This window comes from Phalangium opilio, unplaced genomic scaffold (genome assembly GCF_054372755.1).
Source record: "Phalangium opilio isolate 3A_F unplaced genomic scaffold, DU_Popi_V2 ptg000002l_1, whole genome shotgun sequence".
NCBI lineage: Eukaryota > Metazoa > Arthropoda > Arachnida > Opiliones > Phalangiidae > Phalangium > Phalangium opilio.
In genome coordinates this window covers 12,585,422-12,607,599 of record NW_028324144.1, presented here as the reverse complement: position 1 = coordinate 12,607,599, position 22,178 = coordinate 12,585,422, and the positions used below count along the sequence as shown (strand labels likewise).

At 37.5% G+C, this 22,178-nt stretch overlaps 2 protein-coding genes and 1 long non-coding RNA gene across 5 annotated transcripts; 1 reads left to right on the top strand and 2 right to left on the bottom strand.

Annotated features, from left to right (window-relative positions):
* Position 1: 1 nt before the first annotated feature.
* Positions 2 to 9,403, bottom strand: LOC149719846 (uncharacterized). Its single transcript, XR_016376269.1, has 3 exons — positions 1,122 to 9,403; positions 663 to 1,053; positions 2 to 84 (listed from the first exon to the last, which is right to left on the bottom strand). It is a non-coding gene; the product is annotated as an uncharacterized LOC149719846 (long non-coding RNA).
* Positions 9,404 to 11,416: 2,013 nt separating this feature from the next.
* LOC149719845 (uncharacterized) lies at positions 11,417 to 15,520 on the bottom strand. Of its 3 annotated transcripts, none has more exons than XM_089858011.1 (7): positions 15,065 to 15,520; positions 12,541 to 12,629; positions 12,333 to 12,468; positions 12,056 to 12,171; positions 11,780 to 11,999; positions 11,652 to 11,708; positions 11,417 to 11,595 (listed from the first exon to the last, which is right to left on the bottom strand). In XM_089858011.1, the coding sequence occupies exons 1-7, from the start codon at positions 15,288 to 15,290 to the stop codon at positions 11,579 to 11,581; spliced, it is 861 nt and encodes a 286-aa protein (XP_089714137.1). In that variant the 5' UTR covers positions 15,291 to 15,520; the 3' UTR covers positions 11,417 to 11,578. The 3 variants fall into 3 exon arrangements, with proteins under 3 accessions (XP_089714137.1, XP_089714177.1, XP_089714094.1); XM_089858051.1 differs by having other exon boundaries at positions 11,661 to 11,708; positions 15,065 to 15,519; XM_089857968.1 differs by having other exon boundaries at positions 11,417 to 11,708; positions 15,065 to 15,402.
* A 2,631-nt stretch (positions 15,521 to 18,151) lies between these two features.
* On the top strand, positions 18,152 to 21,626 carry LOC149719844 (uncharacterized). The gene is made up of 4 exons (XM_089863129.1): positions 18,152 to 18,741; positions 18,805 to 18,952; positions 19,245 to 20,814; positions 20,881 to 21,626. Exons 1-4 carry the CDS (start codon positions 18,533 to 18,535, stop codon positions 21,441 to 21,443), a joined length of 2,490 nt encoding a protein of 829 aa, XP_089719255.1. The 5' UTR covers positions 18,152 to 18,532; the 3' UTR covers positions 21,444 to 21,626.
* Positions 21,627 to 22,178: the final 552 nt, after the last annotated feature.

Sequence of the window (22,178 nt, the reverse complement as noted above, 5' to 3'; positions counted from 1 at the left end):
GTGTTAGAAAGAATTCCATGCTCACTATTGGCGGCGGCGCCGTCTCGGATTTTAAAATTTTGAAGTTGGTCAGCTTAATCATTTCTGGAAATACCCAAAGTGGTTAAATTATTGAAAAAATGCTCTTTTTCAATCAAAGATGTTCATGCTCAAACCACGGATAAAGAATGCGCGTGAGGAAATTTGTTTTCACGCTATAGGATCGGCAACTCCCTAACTCAAATGACAGTTTATTCTGTATATACTGTTACAACATCGGTTGTCAGCACGCGCAAACCTAGGTCTCTATGCAACTTAGCTTTGTGCGTGCTGTCAAAAGGCAAAAACCTCAATGATCTTCAGAATTTAAAATATCCGCGAGTTTTTTAGCTCGAGTGCACGGACCCTCTAGGCCTTAGTTTCAAATATGTGTAGTAGGCTGTAGGCAATTTCACACGTATTTGAAACTAAGGCCTAGAGGTCCGTGCACTCGAGCTAAAAAAGTCGCGGATATTTTAAATCCTCAAGTTTTTCGTCTCTTGACAGCACGTACATAGAGACTTTGCTTTAAGCGTGCTGACAACCGATGTTGTTACAGAGTATATACAGAATAAGCTGTCGTCCGAGATAGGGAGTTGCCTATCCTGTAGAGTGAAAACAATTTCCTCACGCCATGGTAGTACCATCTGTCCAACGCCTTGGAGATTTATATAAAGCCTGTGCACGGTGCCTTGAGCTCGGGGTCTCAATACGCGGATTGGCCAGCTTGTTTTTCGCGCATCAATTATCACAGATGGCGCTTTTCGATGTCATTCAAAATTTAAAAGATCCAGTTTCCCGCAAATTTTTTGTTGTAAAAAACATTCAATTTCTACCTTTAAGCCAAGACTTTCCTAATTATTAGCAGTTATTAGTGAAGAATTCAATGGAAATTTTATTTTGAGAAAAAAAAAATCACATTATCTTAAATCAACAATTTTAAAATGGTTTTCTTCACGTTATTTACATAAATTATAACATTGCGGTAGATAAACCTTTATGCATCTCAAGAGAAAATGTCACATTCAATTAGGCCTAGCAATAAATATTTTTCATGTTATTGACAATGTTAAAAACCAAACGGATTAAGAACCATTTCTCACATTATTGATTATGTTTAAATCTAAAGTTTAAGGACTTTTCTGCATAAAGGTTTTTTGTAAATTTTTCTCTTGCACTCATTTTGATCATTCATTTTGATTAGGGGACTGAGGAATTTCTCGAGCATAATTTCAGCTAGTACCATAATTCTAAAGGATAAACACGATTTTAATTACTTTATATCATTTTGAAATAATCAACGCAAATTGGTAAAAATCAACTAACCGAACGTTATTATTAATATTTAATATAACGACATTATCTTACCATGTAAACGAAGACACATCGTACAAGAATGTTTTCCACCCAACATCTCCCTCCCACGGGAGGTCGCGGGAATCTCAAATTCAAAGAAGCTCAGACGTAAAACACGTCATTACCTTATATTAAAAAGCGCCTCTAGCGATAAGACCGGGCGAAGTATAAACTCCAGAAAAATATTCAGAATGAGCCGCGTGCATAATCTTTATATAAATCTCATTGGCGTTGATCTGTCCTTGAGGCTTGAGCGACGAAAATATATCTCTTATTTTTCTGATTGTTTTAGAGTCTGACTCTTGGGGTAAAACGGGATCCGCGCATGGCAAAATCAAGCCAATCAGGTTATCCCTTTCTCACCTCAAAACCCGAGCTCGAGATCAAAAGATTTGATGGTTGGGTCATGAATCTATATAACTATGAATATACAGCTGCGTTACGCTGTCTAACCTCTCGATAAGGTTTGGGCGGGGCTTAGCGAAAGGAGACATCGGTCACGTGCCTGCTAGTGTTAGGAGCGGGAGAAGGGAGGGGGAGTCCGGGGGTTTGTAAATTTGAAACGTCACTTCCTCTTGTCTTGTGATTGGCTACGCAAAACGCATCAAAGCTAGGAGGGTAACACCCAAACCAAATGGACATGATAGAAGGGGCATATGATAGAGCAGTATATTCATAGTTATATAGATTCATGGTTGGGTCTATTATTGAAGAAATGCTCATTTTCAATCAAAGATGCTCAGTCTCAAACCATAAAATAGGGGCAATTGTCAATAGTCTGTTTTATCGAGTTGCCATAAATAAAAACTATCGATTAAAGGGTTAGCGTTAAAGTTGCACGTCACCTTACAATTTTATCAAAGCGCTGAGTGTAAATACACGCTTTAAAGTCTTAGCAAGGAGGATAATATGGAGGACCGACTTAGCCTATATGGTGTGTTAAGTGATTTTAAAGTGATTTTTAAAACTAGTATTAAATGGCGGTAGTTATAGGTAGAAAGCTGTGCCTAAAATGTGAGAATTACAACGTAAAACGTTTAAACTTAAAGGGAATGAGAATTTACAATTTGATATAATATTTTAACATGAATGTTACACTTGCAAGTCTCTACTTTGAAATATCAAGTTTTAATATAATTGAAGCAAATGTGATAACCGTGGCGCGAGACATGGAGAATTTTGTTAACACAAAGGCAGGGAGTTACGCCATGGATAAAAAATGCGCGTGATGAAATTAGTTTTCGCTCTACAGGATAGGGAACTCCCTATCTCGGACGACAGCTTCTTCTCTATATACTCTGTTACTGCATCGGTTGTCAGCACGCGTAAAGCTAGGTCTCTATGTAACTTAGTCTTGTACGTGCTGACAAGAGACCAAAAACTTCACGATCTTCAGGATTTAGAATATCCGCGAGTTTTTTTGGCTCGAGTGCACGGACCTCTAGGCCTTAAGTCATCCTACTACACGTATTTAAAACTAAAGCCTAGAGGTCCGTGCACTCATTGAGTTCTAATCAGGGCTCTACATAAGGCAATAGTCAAGGCATTTGACTACTAAAAAAATGCCTTGACTACTAAAATAAATCGAAATCTGGGGTTCACTAGTCGACTTGACTAGTAAAAAAAATGTCCCAAATATTCGAAAACCATGCGTCTCACTAGTCAGTGACTACTACAAAAAATTGGGATAGGGGGCTCCTAGTCAGGCTGACTACTTAAAAAAATATCCTTATGTAGAGCCCTGGTTCTAATATATGTATTTCTAGAGTATTTGTTGAATTTCCTCCTCGCGTACTCGGATTCGTCGAATTTCATTACTTTATCATTAGTCGTTAGCGCCATCTGTCGCCTTACGTGAGAAGCTTAAAAGAATTTCCCACGATTTTGCGGGAAAGCGCCCCGCAAAATCGCCGCAGCTTGAGTTTGAAAATTAGGCTTAGGAAGAAGTAAAGCGCGAAATATGAAAGTTAGGTAATTGAAAAACAGTAAGTGGAGCCTAATAAATAAAATTTGATATTTAATAAATGGAATATTGATCAATTTCTTATGAAATGCGTGTTTTTACTTGGGAATTATATGTTATTAGTTATTAAAGTAACGCATAATGTGAAAATGTATTAAATTTGAAAATGGCTCGAAAATGCTCAGTAGAAAAGTGTGTCAACACTGGTAGAAATAAAAATGTTATACGTATAGAAAATTAATAAATATTTATATAGTTCAACCCTTTTTGAACTGTACGATTAAGATTCCCTACAAAAAAAGCGGAATTACCAGAACAATGGTGTCAGGCCATTAATGGAATTGAATGGACTCCAAAAAAAGACATTCGCGATGATCATTTTTGTCAAGTTGACTATCACGAAAGCTCAAAAATACATATACTATCGGTTAATGCAGTTCCTTCTCTGTTTTTACTCGAATCTAGCAATTTACTTAGCGGTTTCTAAACATTTCCTATTTATATTGTAACAAATATGTGTTTTTTAAGTGAAATAGATGGCGTCACCACCTAATGATAAAGTTGTCCATCCGTCCCCTAATTTCAAAAACGATGGTCGCGCGAGCGCGAGAAACCCGATATCCAAATAGAACTCTAGAAGAATATATGTTCTGAACTCAATGGACAGCACGCACAAAGCTAAGTTGCATAGAGACCTAGCTTTACGAGTGCTGACAACCGATGTTGTAACAGAGTATATAGAGAAGAAGCTGTCGTTCGAGATAGGGAGTTGCCTATCCTGTAGAGTGAAAACAAAATTCCTCTCGCGCATTCTTTATCCATGGTATTTTCAAGTGAGAGGATTGTAGCGACTCTAGCGAGGGTAGTGATAGAGCGACCCCCAAAACTACTACTTTTAAAATTAATTAACAATAGTAAAGTCTTTAAAACTATCAATATATATTGGCTCGGTTCATGCAAGATTGTAGGTCGGAAAGGGAACGCAGGGATTAAGTGGTTCCCCGTTCTGCCTGGGGCTCGTGGCTGGCTCAACCCTCCCATACGTCACTGTATCAAATTAAAACCAGGTATGGTTCCAAACTAAGACCATTAAAGACAGATGGACTGGAATAGAGTAATTCCGGTTCGGATTCGTCGTCTGCTTAGGAGGAAAACCAAGGAGCATAATACACGCCTAATCCCTCCCTTGTTTATTGTGGTGTCTTTGTAAATTGGAAGAAAGTCGGAGAGGGCGGCCATTTTAGGGGCAAAGTTATGTTATTTTAGGTAAAGATGGAACGTTCCAATTACTTTCCTACTTAAGATCTTAATTTGAAAATAAGATATGAAGAAAAGCTTGTCCTAATAAGAAATTTAGATCCATGTGTGATCAAATGACAAGAGTTTGTTGTGAAAGCTGAGGTTTCGTTTGAAACTTTGGACATTTTGCCAATTCTTCGCTAAGCCTTAGCTTAACAATCCATTCCTGCTGCCGCCCTAAATAGCGGGAGTTCCTCATGTTTTTCTCCCATTTTTTTATTAATAGTGGAATGGAAAACAACTCCAAACTCTTCCTCGCTATTTTTATGGGTTTTCTTTAAAATCTTATTACCAATTCAACAATTTACACAGCAACCTCTATGCCTCCGTTTCATTTTTGCAAAATTTGCCTGCAAAACAAACGATAAAATTTCCTAGATGGCGCCACAAACACTCCCACTTTTTTCCCCCTATGACGTTACCGGACCCTCCGTTGAAATTACTCTATGGAGATAGGGCGCTTAGTTCTTTTAGAGCAGCGCCTTTCTAGCGCCATGCCGCGACCAATATTAAAACTTTTTCCAATTAAACAAACAAGCGGGTGATATACCAGACGACATTAGGCTTAGGCCATGGATTAACTAACGCTAGGGATTGTTCACTAACCGTGTTTCCCATGTAATGCTATCGCCAACTACATGTTCCGAACTATTCCTTGATTCCCCTCTTCATTCCCCCAATTTATTGGACCAAAACGGATGTAGATGTAGCGCCATCTCTCGCCAAAATAAATCGTTTTTGCCCAATTTAGGCAGTATTTCAATTTTGACGTCATAGGACACGTGATATTTGGTCCAATTTTCTTATAACTTCCTGTTAGGGATAGTAGCTGCTGCTAGGGGGCGTTTGGGGGAACGAACTATCCCTAGGGTTAGTTAATCCATGCTTAGGTGTAAGCTCGAAAGTTGATGTATCGGTTAGAGCGAAGAAACGCGTTTAGTTAAATGTAAGTTACTTTCAGTTATATTTCTTATTTAAATAGGTATAATAATTATTATTAATAAGATAATAATTAAAAGTTTAATGGTACCCTTAGCCTTAACCCATAGTTCACTTTTAGAAAGTTGATATTTGGGGTTTGGTATGTTGTAGTAATTAATGCCTTTCATGTGCGATTTATTAGAATAACGTTGATCATTTTTACAAACTATGTAAGCGCGCACCTTTAGCTTGTCATCTTAAATATCCAAACTGATCCTTTAAATTACTTATATGAAAACGAGCATCAAAGGCGAAAAAACTGGAGAGGAAAAACCTAACCGTACAATCATGGATGAAGGATGCGCGTGAAAAACATTCGACGGTCAACAGGATGTGCAACTCCTATACTAAAAAGTAATCAAGTCGATACTAGCGCCGCCTGGCTACCAGCGCTGGAAACCCTCGCGGGAAAAATAAAAAATACTGGAAATATAATAGCCCTTTTCGCATGTCGGAGGGTAAAAGTGGGGGAAAATGTGAAGCGTGTGCGTGTTAGTAACAACGTGGATAAAATAGCAGACTACGGTCTTAGCTTCCGCGTATTTCCTCATTATTTTAGAGGCATCAACTTTGCCATTAAATCTGATCAGTTTCAATACATTTTCTTGATTTTTTCTTAGAAATTTGGAAAAAAAGTGTAATAAAATTCATTTAAGCCAGTGGTTTTTTAGTTAGTTCAATTTTGTAGCATTGTTCAAATATTTTTTTTTCATATGATTCTTAAGCCTTTGCACTATGCCTGGACGCTGTGTTCAATTGTGTTGTGGTAGTGGGTGGGATGCAAGAATCAGTCGTATAAAGTAAAGAGGGATGGTAAAACAGTGGAAATTAAATTTCACAGAATTGTTGTGAAAAGTAGAACGAGTTATTAATCGAAAATGTTAGAACTACAAAGACGGGGATATGTGACATGCATTTCGTTAGTGGGTATCGGACCCTGGTCGGGAATCGGCGGCCCTCGCGGGAAAGCGCTCTTTTTTGAGGGGGTTGCTCTCGTGCTTTTGCCCGGCCCTGCTTGGATTATTTATGAAGCCGACACTAAGCCTTGGTTATTAAGGGAAATATTTTCGATATTTTCATTTTTTAAAGCTTCAGTGTGCATGTGTTTTCTCCAGTAGGATTTAAATATAATTCCCATATTTTTACAAACTTCTTTAATTCCATTATTTTTAGTTTATCATAGTTTAGATTCAAATTTACTCTGTTATCCACAACCCCAGCTATTTCTCCGTAGGCCGATGGCGTCGTCTGCTATTTTATCCACGACGCACGACAAGCGCATGCGTGCATAAAATTACGAAAAGGGCTATTGGCCTTATTCCTGATCAACGCCACCGAGGTGTAGCGGCGACTTTTGGAACTATAATATTACGGTAGCCAATTAGAGGTGGCGGTGGAGTCGATGGACTCTGATGGAGATCTGTTATTTTCTATGTTTTGATTATTACCGCTTCAACTTCAAAAAACATGTTTTAACTAATTATTATTAACCTAATAATCTCCAAATAGACCAAGATCGAATGAAAACTTACTCCGAAAGTCTTATTTCATAATATTAGACAGAATAAGAAAGATGAAATCAACTTTTAATGCTTTTGAAACCATATCGCTTGTTAAGCCTTGGCTATTCACATGATTCAGAAAGATCAACAAAACATAGAAAATAACAGATCTCCATCAGAGTCCATCGACTCCACCGCCACCCGTAATTGGCAACCGTATTATTATAGTTCCAAAAGTCGCCGCTACGCCTCGGTGGCGTTGATCAGAAATAAGGCCAATTGAAAGTAACTTACATTTAACTAAACGCGTTTCTTTGACCTAACCGATACATAGACTTTCGAGCTTACACCTAAGCCTAATGTCGTCTGCTATATCACTCGCCTGTTTGTTTGATTAGAATAAGTTTTAATATTGGTCGCGGCATGGCGCTAGAATGGCGCTGCTCTAAAAGAACGGGCCGCAGGGACGCCATATAGGGCTGTAAAGCCGCCAATTGGGCTTCTTCTCTAAAATATTGGCTGGAAATAAAAGGGTTGGCTGTTTCCTGGAAATTGGTCTTGTCGGGGTTTTGGTTCTTTGGCTTTCTGTACTTAAAATACCGCCAATAGGATTAATTTTTGGCTTGTTTTAATTTTGGGCTGGATAGTCTATATTTTAGTCAGTTTTTGGGCTTCTTTTTCGAAATACCGATTAGCGGTTTTTTGGGCTTGTTTCCAATTTGATTTTGGCGGATTCAAGGTTTTCAATCTGGCATCCCAAGCGCCCTATCTACATTCCAGTCCATCTGTGTTTAATGGTCTTAGGTTCAAGGTTTTATGGCACCTTCTCACAGTCTCATGGAATAAATCTTGATGCGCTTCACTTACATTAACCGTTTCACCGATAGTTATCACTTACTGTAACTCACTAAAAAGAGTAGAGAATTAACCCCATGAGTGTCACTAATAAATCCCAAAGATTATTTAAAATGTCTAAGGATAAAACGCACACGCAGATTTCTATAGTAAGGTAATGTTCTCTAGTTGTTCCGATATTTTAGCCCATCTCCCTCTTCTCCACCTACTGTTTTGTTGCGTCAAACGGAAAGGAAATATCGATATGGCGCCACCTATCTTATTATCGTGAAAGCATAGACGAAACAGAGATAGTTTTCGAAAGCATGTTGTCTAGTTCTTGTTTGAATTGTTAACAGTCATTAAGAAACTTTCAGGAATGAGGTGAGTTCCAAAAAATCATAATTTAAGGATCTTTCCTATTTTAGAGGCCGCCTTCGATAGTGGGAAAATTTTTTAGTAGGATAGTAGTAAAAATAGTAGTATTTTTCCTAGAACGGAGAAGCTAAACCGATGAGGGAGAAACCGATATATCGGTATCGGTTATAAATGAACCGATATTTCTACCCGATATTTTTTAAAGAAAATAAATACTTATGTTGAGAGTAGATGGCGCCATAAGACCTAAACTCTGAGACAGCACAGTTTTTCATCTATTTTTGGATAACGTTACTATTGCCTAAAATGGGTTTGTCGTATGATAAGCCAGTTTTATAGATTCAAGTACCGAAATTGGATCGAGAATCATGGGCCGATACCGATGCCATATCGGTATCGGTTTGATATCGGTTTAATCGAAGGATCGAGTTAAATATCGGTAATTAGAACACTTAAAACGCCTTGTTAAAAGGCCAGTGCATTACCCCATTTCATTTTTCCTGTTTATTCACGAAAGGCTAAGTATGCGCCTCTTTACACGGAAAAAGACAGTATTATAGCAATATTTTGGAAAAGGCGGCAATTTATGGTTAGTCAGAAATAATTTGGAAAAGGCGGCAATTTATGGTTAGTCAGCAATATTTTGGAAAAGGCGGCAATTTATGGTTAGTCAGCAATATTTTGGAAAAGGCGGCAATTTATGGTTAGTCAGCAATATTTTGGAAAAGGCGGCAATTTATGGTTAGTCAGCAATATTTTGGAAAAGGCGGCAATTTATGGTTAGTCGGCACAATGTAGCAATTCATACTATTTTCTCCATCATAGGTTTTGCTTTTCCATGTAGGGGGAATACTACTATTTTTGCTACCATCCTACTAAAAAATTTACCACTATGGGAAACGGCCTCTAAAATAGGAATGACCCTAATTTAATTTTATTAATAGACAAGACCAAGGCCGAAAGTTTATTTATATTGCAACGGTTTAGGCCTACCGTTGCAGACGACCCATTGCCTCACATTTTAAACCGCCGGTTTATGCTCAGTCCACTGCCGTCGCGTAACTACATCAACCCCAAACCCTTACAAAATGTTTCTTTGGATTTCTTGAGAAAATGTATTTGTAAAATTCTTAAGATATTCCTTGGAATATTCCTTTAGAATCCTTTGTATATTTGGCCTCTTTTTACAAAGAAGTATTCTTCGTGTTTCTTAGGAAAATATTACTTACATTCTCTTAAGAAAGTTTTCTTAATAATTCTTAAAACAATTCTTTTATCGATTCCCTCGGATATTCCCATGAACCCCCTCGGATATTCCCATGAACCCCCTCGGATATTCCCATGAACTCCCTCGGATATTCCCTTTTACTCCCTCGGATATTCCCTTTTACTCCCTCGGATATTCCCTTTTACTCCCTCGGATATTCCCTTTTACTCCCTCGGATATTCCCTTTTACTCCCTCGGATATTCCCTTTTACTCCCTCGGATATTCCCTTTTACTCCCTCGGATATTCCCTTTTACTCCCTCGGATATTCCCTTTTACTCCCTCGGATATTCCCTTTTACTCCCTCGAATATTCTCTTCAACCACCTCGGTTATTCCATTCAACTCGCTCGTATATTCTCTTCAACTCCCTCGGATATTCCATTCAACTCCCTCGGATATTCCATTCAACTCCCTCGGATATTCCATTCAACTCCCTCGGATATTCCATTCAACTCCCTCGGACATTCCATTCAACTCCCTCGGATATTCCATTCAACTCCCTCGGAAATCGCCTTCAACTCCCTCGGAAATCGCCTTCAACTCCCTCGGAAATCGCCTTCAACTCCCTCGGAAATCGCCTTCAACTCCCTCGGAAATCGCCTTCAACTCCCTCGGATATTCCCTTCAACTCCCTCGGATATTCCCTTCAACTCCCTCGGATATTCCCTTCAACTCCCTCGGATATTCCCTTCAACTCCCTCGGATATTCCCTTCAACTCCCTCGGATATTCCCTTCAACTCCCTCGGATATTCCCTTCAACTCCCTCGGTTATTCCCTTCAACCCCCTCGGATATTCCCTTCAACCCCCTCGGATATTCCCTTCAACCCCCTCGGATATTCCCTTCAACTCCCTCGGATATTCCCTTCAACTCCCTCGGATATTCCCTTCAACTCCCTCGGTTATTCCCTTCAACCCCCTCGGATATTCCCTTCAACCCCCTCGGATATTCCCTTCAACCCCCTCGGATATTCCCTTCCACCCCCTCGGATATTCCCTTCAACTCCCTCGGATATTCCCCCCAACTCCCTCGGATATTCCCCCAACTCCCTCGGATATTCCCTTCAACTCCCTCGGATATTCCCTTCAACTCCCTCGGATATTCCCTTCAACTCCCTCGGATATTCCCTTCAACTCCCTCGGATATTCCCTTCAACTCCCTCGGATATTCCCTTCAACTCGCTCGGATATTCCCTTCAACTCGCTCGGATATTCCCTTCAACTCCCTCGGACATTCCCTTCAACTCCTTCGGATATTCCATTCAACTTGCTCGGATATTCCATTCAACTACCTCGGATATTCCAATAAACCACCTCGGATATTCTAATAAACCACCTCGGATATTCTAATAAACCACCTCGGATATTCCAATAAACTACCTCGGACATTCCAATAAACTACCTCGGACATTCCAATAAACTACCTCGGACATTCCAATAAACTACCTCGGATATTCTAATAAACTACCTCGGATATTCTAATAAACTACCTCGGATATTCTAATAAACTACCTCGGATATTCTAATAAACTACCTCGGATATTCCAATAAACCACCTCGGATATTCCAATAAACTACCTCGGATATTCTAATAAACTACCTCGGATATTCTAATAAACTACCTCGGATATTCTAATAAACTACCTCGGATATTCTAATAAACTACCTCGGATATTCTAATAAACTACCTCGGATATTCTAATAAACTACCTCGGATATTCTAATAAACTACCTCGGATATTCTAATAAACTACCTCGGATATTTCCTTTTAACTCCCGCTTCTTGTATAACTTGTGTGTGCACACATCGAAAACCAATTTTTATGTTGAAAATATTTTTTATTAATTTTTAAATTGCAAGTAAAATAAATTTACTGTTCTTCATTATTAACTTCGACATCCATATCAGTGGCATGTGCGTGTTCATTTCCTCCATCTTCGTTATTGACTCCGCTTGCTTCAGCAGCAGAGGAATTAATTTTATTGATTTCCAATTCCTTGTTAATAGACAAATTTTTAATTTCGCTTTTCCTGCGCACTTCTTTTATTTTACTTTGAATACTTTGCTTCAATTCTTTTTTCGTGACTTGAAATTTATTCATAGTAAAGTCTAGAGGTAATAGTAATTATATTAGATCTACGCAAACGAACACCAATACAAAACTTTTAGAAAATATTTACCTATGATGGCATTTATTTTTACTGGATCCAATTGGTTTTTTGCTTCGCGATCTTTAAAAGCATTGGATTTTTTTCCACTGATGGATCCTTCACATATTTCTGCGTGTGTGAAAAGTCCTGTCAGCAGTGATCGGGCAAAGAACGTTCCGTTCCCGTTGCAAGAGTGCTCTAGGTTAATAACTTCAGCTTTACGTATCTGCACACCATTTCCCAAGTCGACCTAAAAGTACAAATATTGTTTTACTATGTATTATAATAAACTATAGAAAATTATACCATTTCAAACTCCTTTCCTTCACTTGTGGCTGAAGGACCGTTGGCACTGCCATTTGAAACAATATTTTCAAGTTTGCTCGTACATTTTTTCAGCCTTCTTAACCAGCTAGCCATTTCTGAAACGTTAAATGTTATATTAAATACACATATATAAATGATTTTGATGTTCTTTTATGAGTCTATATCGATTTAAAAATGGTTATTTCATTCTCCCTTTAACATATGACATAATTGTTTAGCAAACTATTTTTGAATTCAAATTAAGTTTTCCACCTACCACTCAAATTTTGAAGTTTTTCTATCTCTTCCTTTAATAATTTATTTTCTTTCTTCAATTTTTCATTTTTCTGAATTAATTTATCTTCCCTGGAATTTTTGTATTCTTCAAGATTTGTTAAAATCTCGAGATGTTGCTTTAAAAGTAAAACCAAAAACATTCAGTAAATATTTGAGGCAATAATGATGAAAACCAGCTTTTTTTTTACTTTCTTGTGGGCTTCCGTTTTATTTGTCGGACGATTGTTATTCTTGGAGCTTTCTCTTTTTCTTTTCCTTTCCATTTCGGCCGCTGTCCCTATAATATTAGGTAATCGAGAATATATATTATATTTATATATATATATATAGTAGTTATTAGGTTTTGAAGTGACATGAAGTGTTTGGCTTAGTGAATTTTCGAAAAGGCTTAGTGATTTAGTACTTATAGAGACGAGTTAAGAGGAGCATGAAGTGATCAAACTAGTTAGTTGTATTCCATAGAGTATGCTCAGAGCAGTCGGAGCACATTAAGAAAACATGCCAATACATCGTGCCTAATTTTTAATGAATTTTTGAAGCTGGAAATGTAAGGTCTAAAAAGCCTCTTCTTGATTGTTAAATTGATTTACTACGTCGGCACTTTCACTCATGTGCGGTGTTAATTGGTTACATTTTGGGGCTATTAGTTGAACCAATCACAGAGCCTGACAGAACGTGCGGCTAAATTCATTTTAAGAATCAAGGATTTTGAAGACGCTAATTTAGCCTAAAATTGTGAACCTAAAAAATTCAATAGACCAATACGAATATTACCTAAAGAGAAACAAACTTCCAGGGGCACGCCCACATACTGGATAACTTCCCTGTCGCCACAAGACAACACTAGAGGCAGCCCAAGCTAACTGCATCTGAGAGGCTAGCCAACTCGGTCATGCCTCTAGCGGTGTCTCCTCACATGATTGAAATTATCCACTATAGAGACGTACCCCTGGAAGTTTGTTTCCCTGCATGTAATATTCGTATTGGTCTATTAAACTTATAGATAGCTTCATTGCCCCTTTAAATATAACTTCAGTGTCCCTTTAAATAGCAGGATAAAACCTCTGCTCTGGTTTTTCACCCTGACTGTGAAGATTTTCTTTTTAGGTGGGTTTGTCTCATTGTTGAAGTGGACATATTTCGCGAGCGTTCCGCCTTTCACCATACCTCTTATGTCAGTAGAGAGGGGAGACGACAGTGTATCCCTCCCTCTAAGCGCGCTTTTGTAAGAGGGAATATTATTCGCGCGTGTTACGGGAGATGACACTGAGCTTAGAGATAGAAGGGAGTGACGTTGCTATACGTAGCACTGACACTACTCTATAGTTCCACCTTCCCTTTATAAGTAAACGGATTGAGTCTTGCCAAACTTATTGCATGCCATTGAAACCTTAATGTTAGTCGACTATGTAGGATAATTAATTTTTTATTGAACCAATTATTGTATTATACGTTAGTAAAACTCAATGACCCTCTTGTTATTCTCCACCATAATCCCCTGGACACTGTAAATATTAATTACTCCAAAGTTGAAATCAATACTTTGTTAAAATTTCTAAAATCAACTGCCTTCTAGATCAAAACTTTCTATATAAATTCATATATGCGCCTACCACTGCACCTGAAAAGCTCAATATAACGGGGTTTTGACGTTCCCCCAGTGTTGCCAGCCCAGCAGTGAGGCACTTCAATTAGGGCTGTAAGTCGAAAAATTTTCCGGAAAATGACCGACGTATTTTTTCGCGAAAGTTTCCGTATTTTTCCGCTACCGATAGGCCTATTTCAGTTTACCCCTGTTTTATTTTCTGAAAATATTTTAGATTTGGTGGACTCCATCAGCTAGTATATTTCTTATAGGTTAAGGTCCATTTAAAATCATAATAAAAGCGAGGGGAAGGATTGTAGGTCTAGTGAATTGAGTCAGAAGTCTTTGACTTTCATTTTTATTTTCTATTAATAATTTTTTTTTTGAAAATTCAATGATTCATAGCTAACTCTGGCTTTTTTATTTTTCCGATTTTCGGAAAATTTTCCGTATAGTGGAAACGTTTCCGGGAAATTTACCGCGTTTTATTTTTCCGGAAAATTAACAACACTAGAACTTTCAATCAAGAGAGAAACCTAGTAGTTCCAGACCAGTTCAGTATTTCCGAGAACTGCCTCACTGGATATCTGACAACACTGTAAAGAAGTCAATGCTGAGGCAGAGGGGAGGTAATGCTTCTAGCCCCTTTAGCGAAAACTACATTTTTGAATCAAGCTTCTATGCATTTCTCTACATTTCCATCATCACTGACATTTAGTGGGGAAATTTCAGTTAGACATTCCTATCTCTAGCTCTGCGTAAAGCTCCTTAATTACTAGGAGTCTGCAGTATTTCTACAACAGGACCACAAGGATTCAAGGAAGGACGAGGGGCTAATCACTCTCAAATTCCCTGTACACGGATTTCGGATTACGCGTAATAATTTTAGCACTGTCAAAGGCAGGACCTTTAAAGATTACGCGTAATCAATTTAGTACAGTCAAAGGCAGGACCTTTAAAGATTACGCGTAATCAATTTAGTACAGTCAAAGGTACAAGCGTGTACACTTATTACGCCAAGTGACTGGCCCCTCGATAAAGGATATGCCTGATGTTTGCTTCCTTCACTTTTTGAAATTTCCCTATTGGTTATATGTTAAACATTTTAATGAAAATTGTACACTCACCAACACCCATTATTAAGCCAGGCGAGGCTTTTTCCCCTTCCTTCCAATTGACATCAACTTCCACATTCATAAACTGAGTATAATCTGTAGCAGATGCAATCTTGCAGGCTAAACCCACATCTTTTAAGCACTTAATTGGATAATTATCCCAACAATTTTCAATATTAGGCCATTTAATTAAAACGAATAGACCGATTGGAGAATTGGCTGATTTCGGTGGCGCCATTTTCCAAAACACAAAAGTTACTAAGTTTTTATTACTTTCGAGAAAAAAAATGGGAGCGTCCTTCCTTCCTCTGTCCACTTTCGTAAATAGTTGAAGGCGGGTAGTAGGGAATCTTTTACAATTTGGGGGCTGTTGAAACTTTCCATAAAATTCTAACAAAAAAACACCTTTACTCACCAAAAACGGGGAGAATAAATTCAACCCAGGGATTAACTCTTTTAGACCAATAACCTCTTGAAATACTTTCGAAACGTTTCACTCTGACACCCCCTTTTTTTCTCTTTTTTATTGAAGAACTCCCGATGCTCTTAAAGGGAGGGTGAAGTAGAAAATCAAGTGATTTTTTTATCGATTCTTGTACCAATTTTAAGACCAGTCTGCACAGTGAAACATTCAGGAAATACTACCGAATGATATTAAAGTTCAAATTAGGTTAAGATTTTAAGTATAATTTTAAACAAGGACTGGTGACCAATCGCGTAACACCCTGCCTTTTTGTTAACAAAATTCTCGTGACACGCTCCATGTCCCGTGCCACGATTGTCACGTTGCGCGCCTAATTTTATCAAATCTCGTGATAAATTTCATTCAACACGGAACGTGCCACGATAATTTTGTTAACAAAAAGGCAGGGTGTTACGCGATTGGTCGCCAGTCCTTGTTTAAAACTATCCTTAAAATCTGAACCTAATTTGAATTTTAAAATCGTTCGGAGGTATTTCCTGAATGTTTCACTGTGCGGACTGGTCTTAAAATTGGTAGAAGAATCGATAAAAATCACTTCATTTTCCAATTCACCCTCCCTTTAAGAAAGATGGGGTCTTTTCGGCCCTCCCTGACGCCTACGTCGACAACGTTTCGGTTTAAGAGATCTGGACAAAACGACCTTGCCTTAGTTTTAATAAGAAAAAAGTAAACCTTTACAAGGTCATTTTGTTTAAATTTTAGATCATCCCATAATGAAAAAATAAAAATAGGCATTGTAAAAACATTTAAAAAACGAATAGAATGTTTATCAGATAAACCACAAACAGACAATTAAAAAAACACACTATTACCTTAGCAAAATAACGAACACATTAAAATCAGAATTAATTAAAAATAAACCGAGAATAGATGAAATGAAAAAACGGGTATAATATATGAAATTAGATGTAAATGTGATGAAAAATACATAGGACAAACAAAACGACAGCTAAAAAAAGACAAACGGAAATGAAAAAACGCTGTAAAAAAATACGACGAAACCAACGGACTGGCGACCCATATAAAACAGAACAACGACCATAAAATTGATTGGGATTTAACTCGGGTTTTATGTCAGGAAACTAATTGGTACAAACTATGTTTTAAGGAATCAGTATATATTAAAGATAGAGGAAATTTAAACTTAGATCAAGGTTCAGTAAACATAGGCGGGTGGGGAGGTTATAACTTAAATAAAAAATGATATAAATAACGATATATAAAAAAGGGGGCAATGTCACCTTCAATCTATGTAAAAAAATTAAAATTGGTTACTTGTAAAATTAAATTAAATTTAGTTCATTTTAAAAATTGGCTGAGGAAGGACCGCGGTCCGAAAGCTCCCAAAATTTTCAATTTTAAATAAACATATAAAATTTACTCCATGAAGTAGCAGTTCTTATTATAGTTAACAACATTATAAATTTCGTATGCATTGTTTTCACTGTTGCCAGACCAACTGGAAACCAACTGTAATCAAGAGGGAAAGGCTAGCAGTTCCAGTTTAATTCAGTTCTTGAGAGATTTAACTTCCAAAAGATCTGACAACACTGCAGTGAAGTTAAAGCTAAGACGGAGGGTAAAAACTTTCTCAAGCCCCTTTAGTGAAAATCTACCTTTGTAATTGTGTAATTGTAACACCACTTATTGCTTGATTTTTTGTACACTTCAATCTGCATTATAATAACTCTATAAAAAAGGTAGCATTTTATTTAATTATCACATTTGTTTATAATCATGCACCCAAAATTAAGTTTGTTTTTCAAGATTTGTCCATTGCAAGGTAAATTGAAGTGTATGGAGAGTCGAGTCATTAGTCGATTACGCAATTTCTATTATATTTTTCACGGGATTTAAACATATAACTCTTTAATCGTGACAATGAATGAAAATAAAACAATTTGATAACTTAGAAATATTTTAAACGATGGCCAGAACACATTTACATCCATTCAGTGCGAGGGGTGAATCACTCTTTCGGAAAGTGTCCCCGGAATAAGTAATACGCGATATAACACTTAGTAATACAAATCTATTTACTCGCAAAAAATTCCATATTACATCGTAAAGTGTACACCGGAATACACGAGTGACTCGCCCCTCGAATCAGTGTGGAGTACCTTCTCTAGATCTATCTTGCTATGAGATAATATAGAGCTGGGCTCTAATCATAATTAGGCTTTAAATACTTCTAAGTATTTCCATGAAAATTTCATAAAGATAGTTTGCCGGTGAAATCTCAATCTATTATGATTTTTATAATCGGAGGGGCGAGTCACTCATGTATTCCGGTGTACACTTTACTCTGTATTATGATGTAATATGGAAATTTTTGCGAGTAAATAGCATTGTATTACCAAGTATAATATCGCGTATTACGTATTCCGGGGACACTTTCCGAAAGAGTGATTCACTCCTCGTTAAAATCGTAGAAAATCGATAAAAATCATTTGATTTTCCTTTTCATCCTCCCTTTACTGCTTTAGAGATTCAAGAATGGAATGGAATGCATTGTAAAAGGGGGGTCGCCTTGAAGGGCCTTAAAGGGTCTCTAAAGAAGTCGGTGGAGCGTTGGATTTTTTTTTTTGAAAACTTCGTTATTGACGTCACAATCCCCGGGGGTGAGCAAAACGAGTCTTTCCTTCTAGCAAACGCAGCGGGGGTCTCCGACTCTCGCGGGTCAGAACTTGGGAAACGCCGAAGCAGGGCGGCACTCAACCAATCACAAGAGAGGGGAGGATGGGTCGGGGGAGTTTATTTTAAAAAAATTCAAGGGTACGCCGACCTCTTTACAGTCCCTTTAAGCCAGTTTTGAGTTCGTTTTCTTAGAAAAAAAAAATCCCCCTGTTTGTCCACCAACGGAGACAAAGTTGCTTCACTAGTAAAAGAATCTCTTTTGTATATATATGTTCAAGTTTAAGGTCTTTACATTTTTTACAAAATAAACTTCAAACGGATTCAATACATATTTAAAGTTGAGCTAACCTTAGACAATTATGTCGAATTATAAGTCTTACTTATGGTCCAGAAGTGCCAAAATCCCTAAAAGAACATTAACAAGGTTCAGAAAAAAACAAAGAGATACTAAAAAAACACAACTGCATCTAGCAGCCCCCGCCAATTCATCGACTTCTGAATCGGAAAATGAGGTGGAAATGGGTCAGACTGATATTCACGAATTAATTTATTCGGATAAAGAAAAAGGGTAAAAATAATTTTCTATACTTAAATTTAATGAACATTACAGTGCAGCTTCTAACTCCATTAGGCTAGAAGAAAATGACGACAATCTTAGCGACAATGTTAGTCAATTAAGTGACAGTTCCTCGTCGTCTGAATCCTCGATTTCTTCAGCCAACGAATCAATGGAGTCCGATTTAAATGCAAATTCTCGGGAACAAATAACAGACGAAATGGTATGAAGTAGTTATCCCTTTCCTGGATTTATACCGATTTAAAGGCTGAGTAACGGCGAAAAGGGTTCTAGTGAAACTGAAGAACTTCTCAGCACGGTCGGCCATTGTTAGTTTGATAATTAACAATGGTCAACCGTGCTGCAAAATTTTTACTTATTGCAACGTCACCCCTTTCTACCTCTTACCTCGGTATCATATCCCCCGGTTCGCGTGCTCTGACAGTGTCGAAGCTAAGGACGGAGTCATATTAAATTTTCTTTCAAATACTGATATTTGTTTTACACTATTTTAGGAAAATTCTTTGTACGAAGGATCTAATCTTACCATCAAGGAAAGTTTACTTTTAGTAATGAGCCATGTTTTAAGGTTTCACTCATCGAATGAAGCTACGGCAAGCCTATTAGAATTTCTTTTTTGGCATTTGCCAAAAAATACGCCATTTCCAATATCAAAATACAAGTTTTTCAAACAATTTTCTGAAACAAAACATTTAGTCACCCAACATTTTTATTGTCAAAATAACGGTTGCTGCAACTATTTAGGAGTTCCCAAAAACGGAATAGGCAGCTTTAGGTGTGCTTCTTGCGAATCAACATGGACCATAGATGAAATGACAAAACGTGGAAACTACTTTTTGGTATTCGATTTTAAGGAACAAATTAAAACTTTGTTAGAAATGTTAGATCCAAAATGGGAATATACTAACATTTCATTGGAAGTTTCCGACATAACGCAGTCCCGTTGTTATCAAAACAAGAAAAGAGCAAAAAACGACATCACTATTTCGTGGAACACAGATGGAGTTCCAGTTTTCAACTCATCCACCTTTAATATTTGGCCTCTTCAATTTACAATCAATGAATTGCCGCGCAATATGAGAAGTAGAAACACCATGATGGCGAGCCTATGGTTTGGAGAAAAAAAACCCAATATCAATACCTTTTTAAAGCCATTTATCGAAATTATGAATGAATTGTCCGACGAGGGTATAAATTGGGAAAATAAAAATATGGAACTGATAAATACTAGAGTTTATCCTGGACCATGTACCGTTGATTCTGTTGCAAGATGCATGTTGCTAAACATGACACAATTTAACGGTGAACACGGATGCCCTTGGTGTCTACACCCAGGTGAAGTTATTAGAAGAGGTGGTGGCCACAGCCGAGTTTATGATACTCGGTTAGATGATACTGGGTTTGAGAGAAGAAACCACGCAAGTATTCTTGAAGACGCTAAGATTTCCATGCAAGAAGGATACATTTCACGAGGTATAAAGGGTCCAACCGTGTTATTTGAACTAAACTATTTTGATGTTCACGAAGATGTAGTAGTGGACTACATGCACTGCCTGGATTTGGGTGTGAGTAGAGCCACTACAAATCTTTGGTTTGATTCGAAAAACAGCAACCAGGATTTTTACTTAGGCACAAAACTGATTGCTATTGATCAGCAACTAGTAAAAATTAAAGTGCCTAAAGAGTTTTCGAGGAAACCTCGGTCACTTACTAAGCGAGCTTATTGGAAAGCTTCCGAGTGGCAGAGCTGGGCACTTTTTTATTCGCCGGTTATTTTAAAAGACTTTTTACCAGCAAAGTATTACCATAATTGGGTCATGTTAGTAAAGGTTTTTCAAGCCTTACTAGCAGAAAACATTGCTATTGATATGTTGTATTTAGTACAAAGCGACGTAAAAGATTTTCTTTTTGGGTATGAAAACCTTTACGGAAAACAAAATATGACCTTCAACATACACCAGGTTTCTCACTTAGTCGAATGTGTTGGAAATTGGGGTCCCTTGTGGAATTTTTCAGCATTTCCCTTTGAGACGAACAACGGTCGACTTCTTAAACTCTTTAATGGTACTCAAAACGTTCATTTGCAAATTGCTCAAAAATACCTTCTGTTACAAAATATTCCTCAATTAGTCATGAATGGGAACGCGTTTAAGGATAATCACCTCATCGAACGTTATTTCGACAATCTAACTAAATACTACAGTCTTTTTCCATCTACCAACAACCTTTCAAAAAACCAAATAAGCCTTGGAATGGCAACTTCCTCTATCTTTCCATTGAAAGAAGACTTGGAAATATTTAATAGAAAAAACATTAATATATCAGATCTGACGTTTCACCGAAAGGTTACTATAAACGGGGCCACTTTCGCTTGCAAAACAAGAAGTAAGAAATCTGATGATAGCTTTTTTTGTATAGAAGATAAGCAAATTGACAAATTTTATAAAATTCGATTGATTATTGCAAACAAAAAAAATGACGAAAAATTCATTTCGGCTCAAATTATAAATATTATCAAGCCGGCAATTCAATTTTCGCGAAATAATTCAAATGTGAAGTTAGAAAATTTTTATGTAGTCAAAGACACCTCCAATATTTCCTTAATCCCACTAAATTGTAAAATGAGAAAATGTATTTATTTTGAAGAAAAAGCCATTTTGTTGGTTGTTAAACCAGTGTTAGAGGGCAACTAATGAAAAGTAGTTAATAAAAAATTGAGAAGGCATTTACTTCATAATACCACTAGTTTAATTTATCGTTAATTCGTTTAGATAGTTTACTGAATAGAATTGTACTTAATTCTGTAGTACGTTGTTCCTGTTGGGAGTTTTGGAAGTTGAAGTGGTTATTTAAATGAATATGGTATTCAAAATACTGGGGTTAAAGGAAAATTCCGAGCGGGTTAATTAGTTGATTGGAATATCCGAGGTAGTTGGGGGTAATATCCGAGGTAGTTGAGGGTAATATCCGAGGTAGTTGAGGGTAATATCCGAGGTAGTTGAGGGTAATATCCGAGGTAGTTGAGGGTAATATCCGAGGTAGTTGAGGGTAATATCCGAGGTAGTTGAGGGTAATATCCGAGGTAGTTGAGGGTAATATCCGAGGTAGTTGAAGGTAATATCCGAGTTAGTTGAAGGTAATATCCGAGGTAGTTGAAGGTAACATCCGAGGTAGTTGAAGGTAACATCCGAGGTAGTTGAAGGTAATATCCGAGGTAGTTGAAGGGAATATCCGAGGGAGTTGAAGGGAATATCCGAGGGAGTTGGGGGGAATATCCGAGGTAGTTGAAGGTAATATCCGAGGTAGTTGAAGGTAATATCCGAGGTAGTTGAAGGTAATATCCGAGGTAGTTTATTTGAATATCCGAGGGGGTTGAACGGAATATCCGAGGGAGTTGAAGGAAATATCCGAGGGAGTTGAAGGAAATA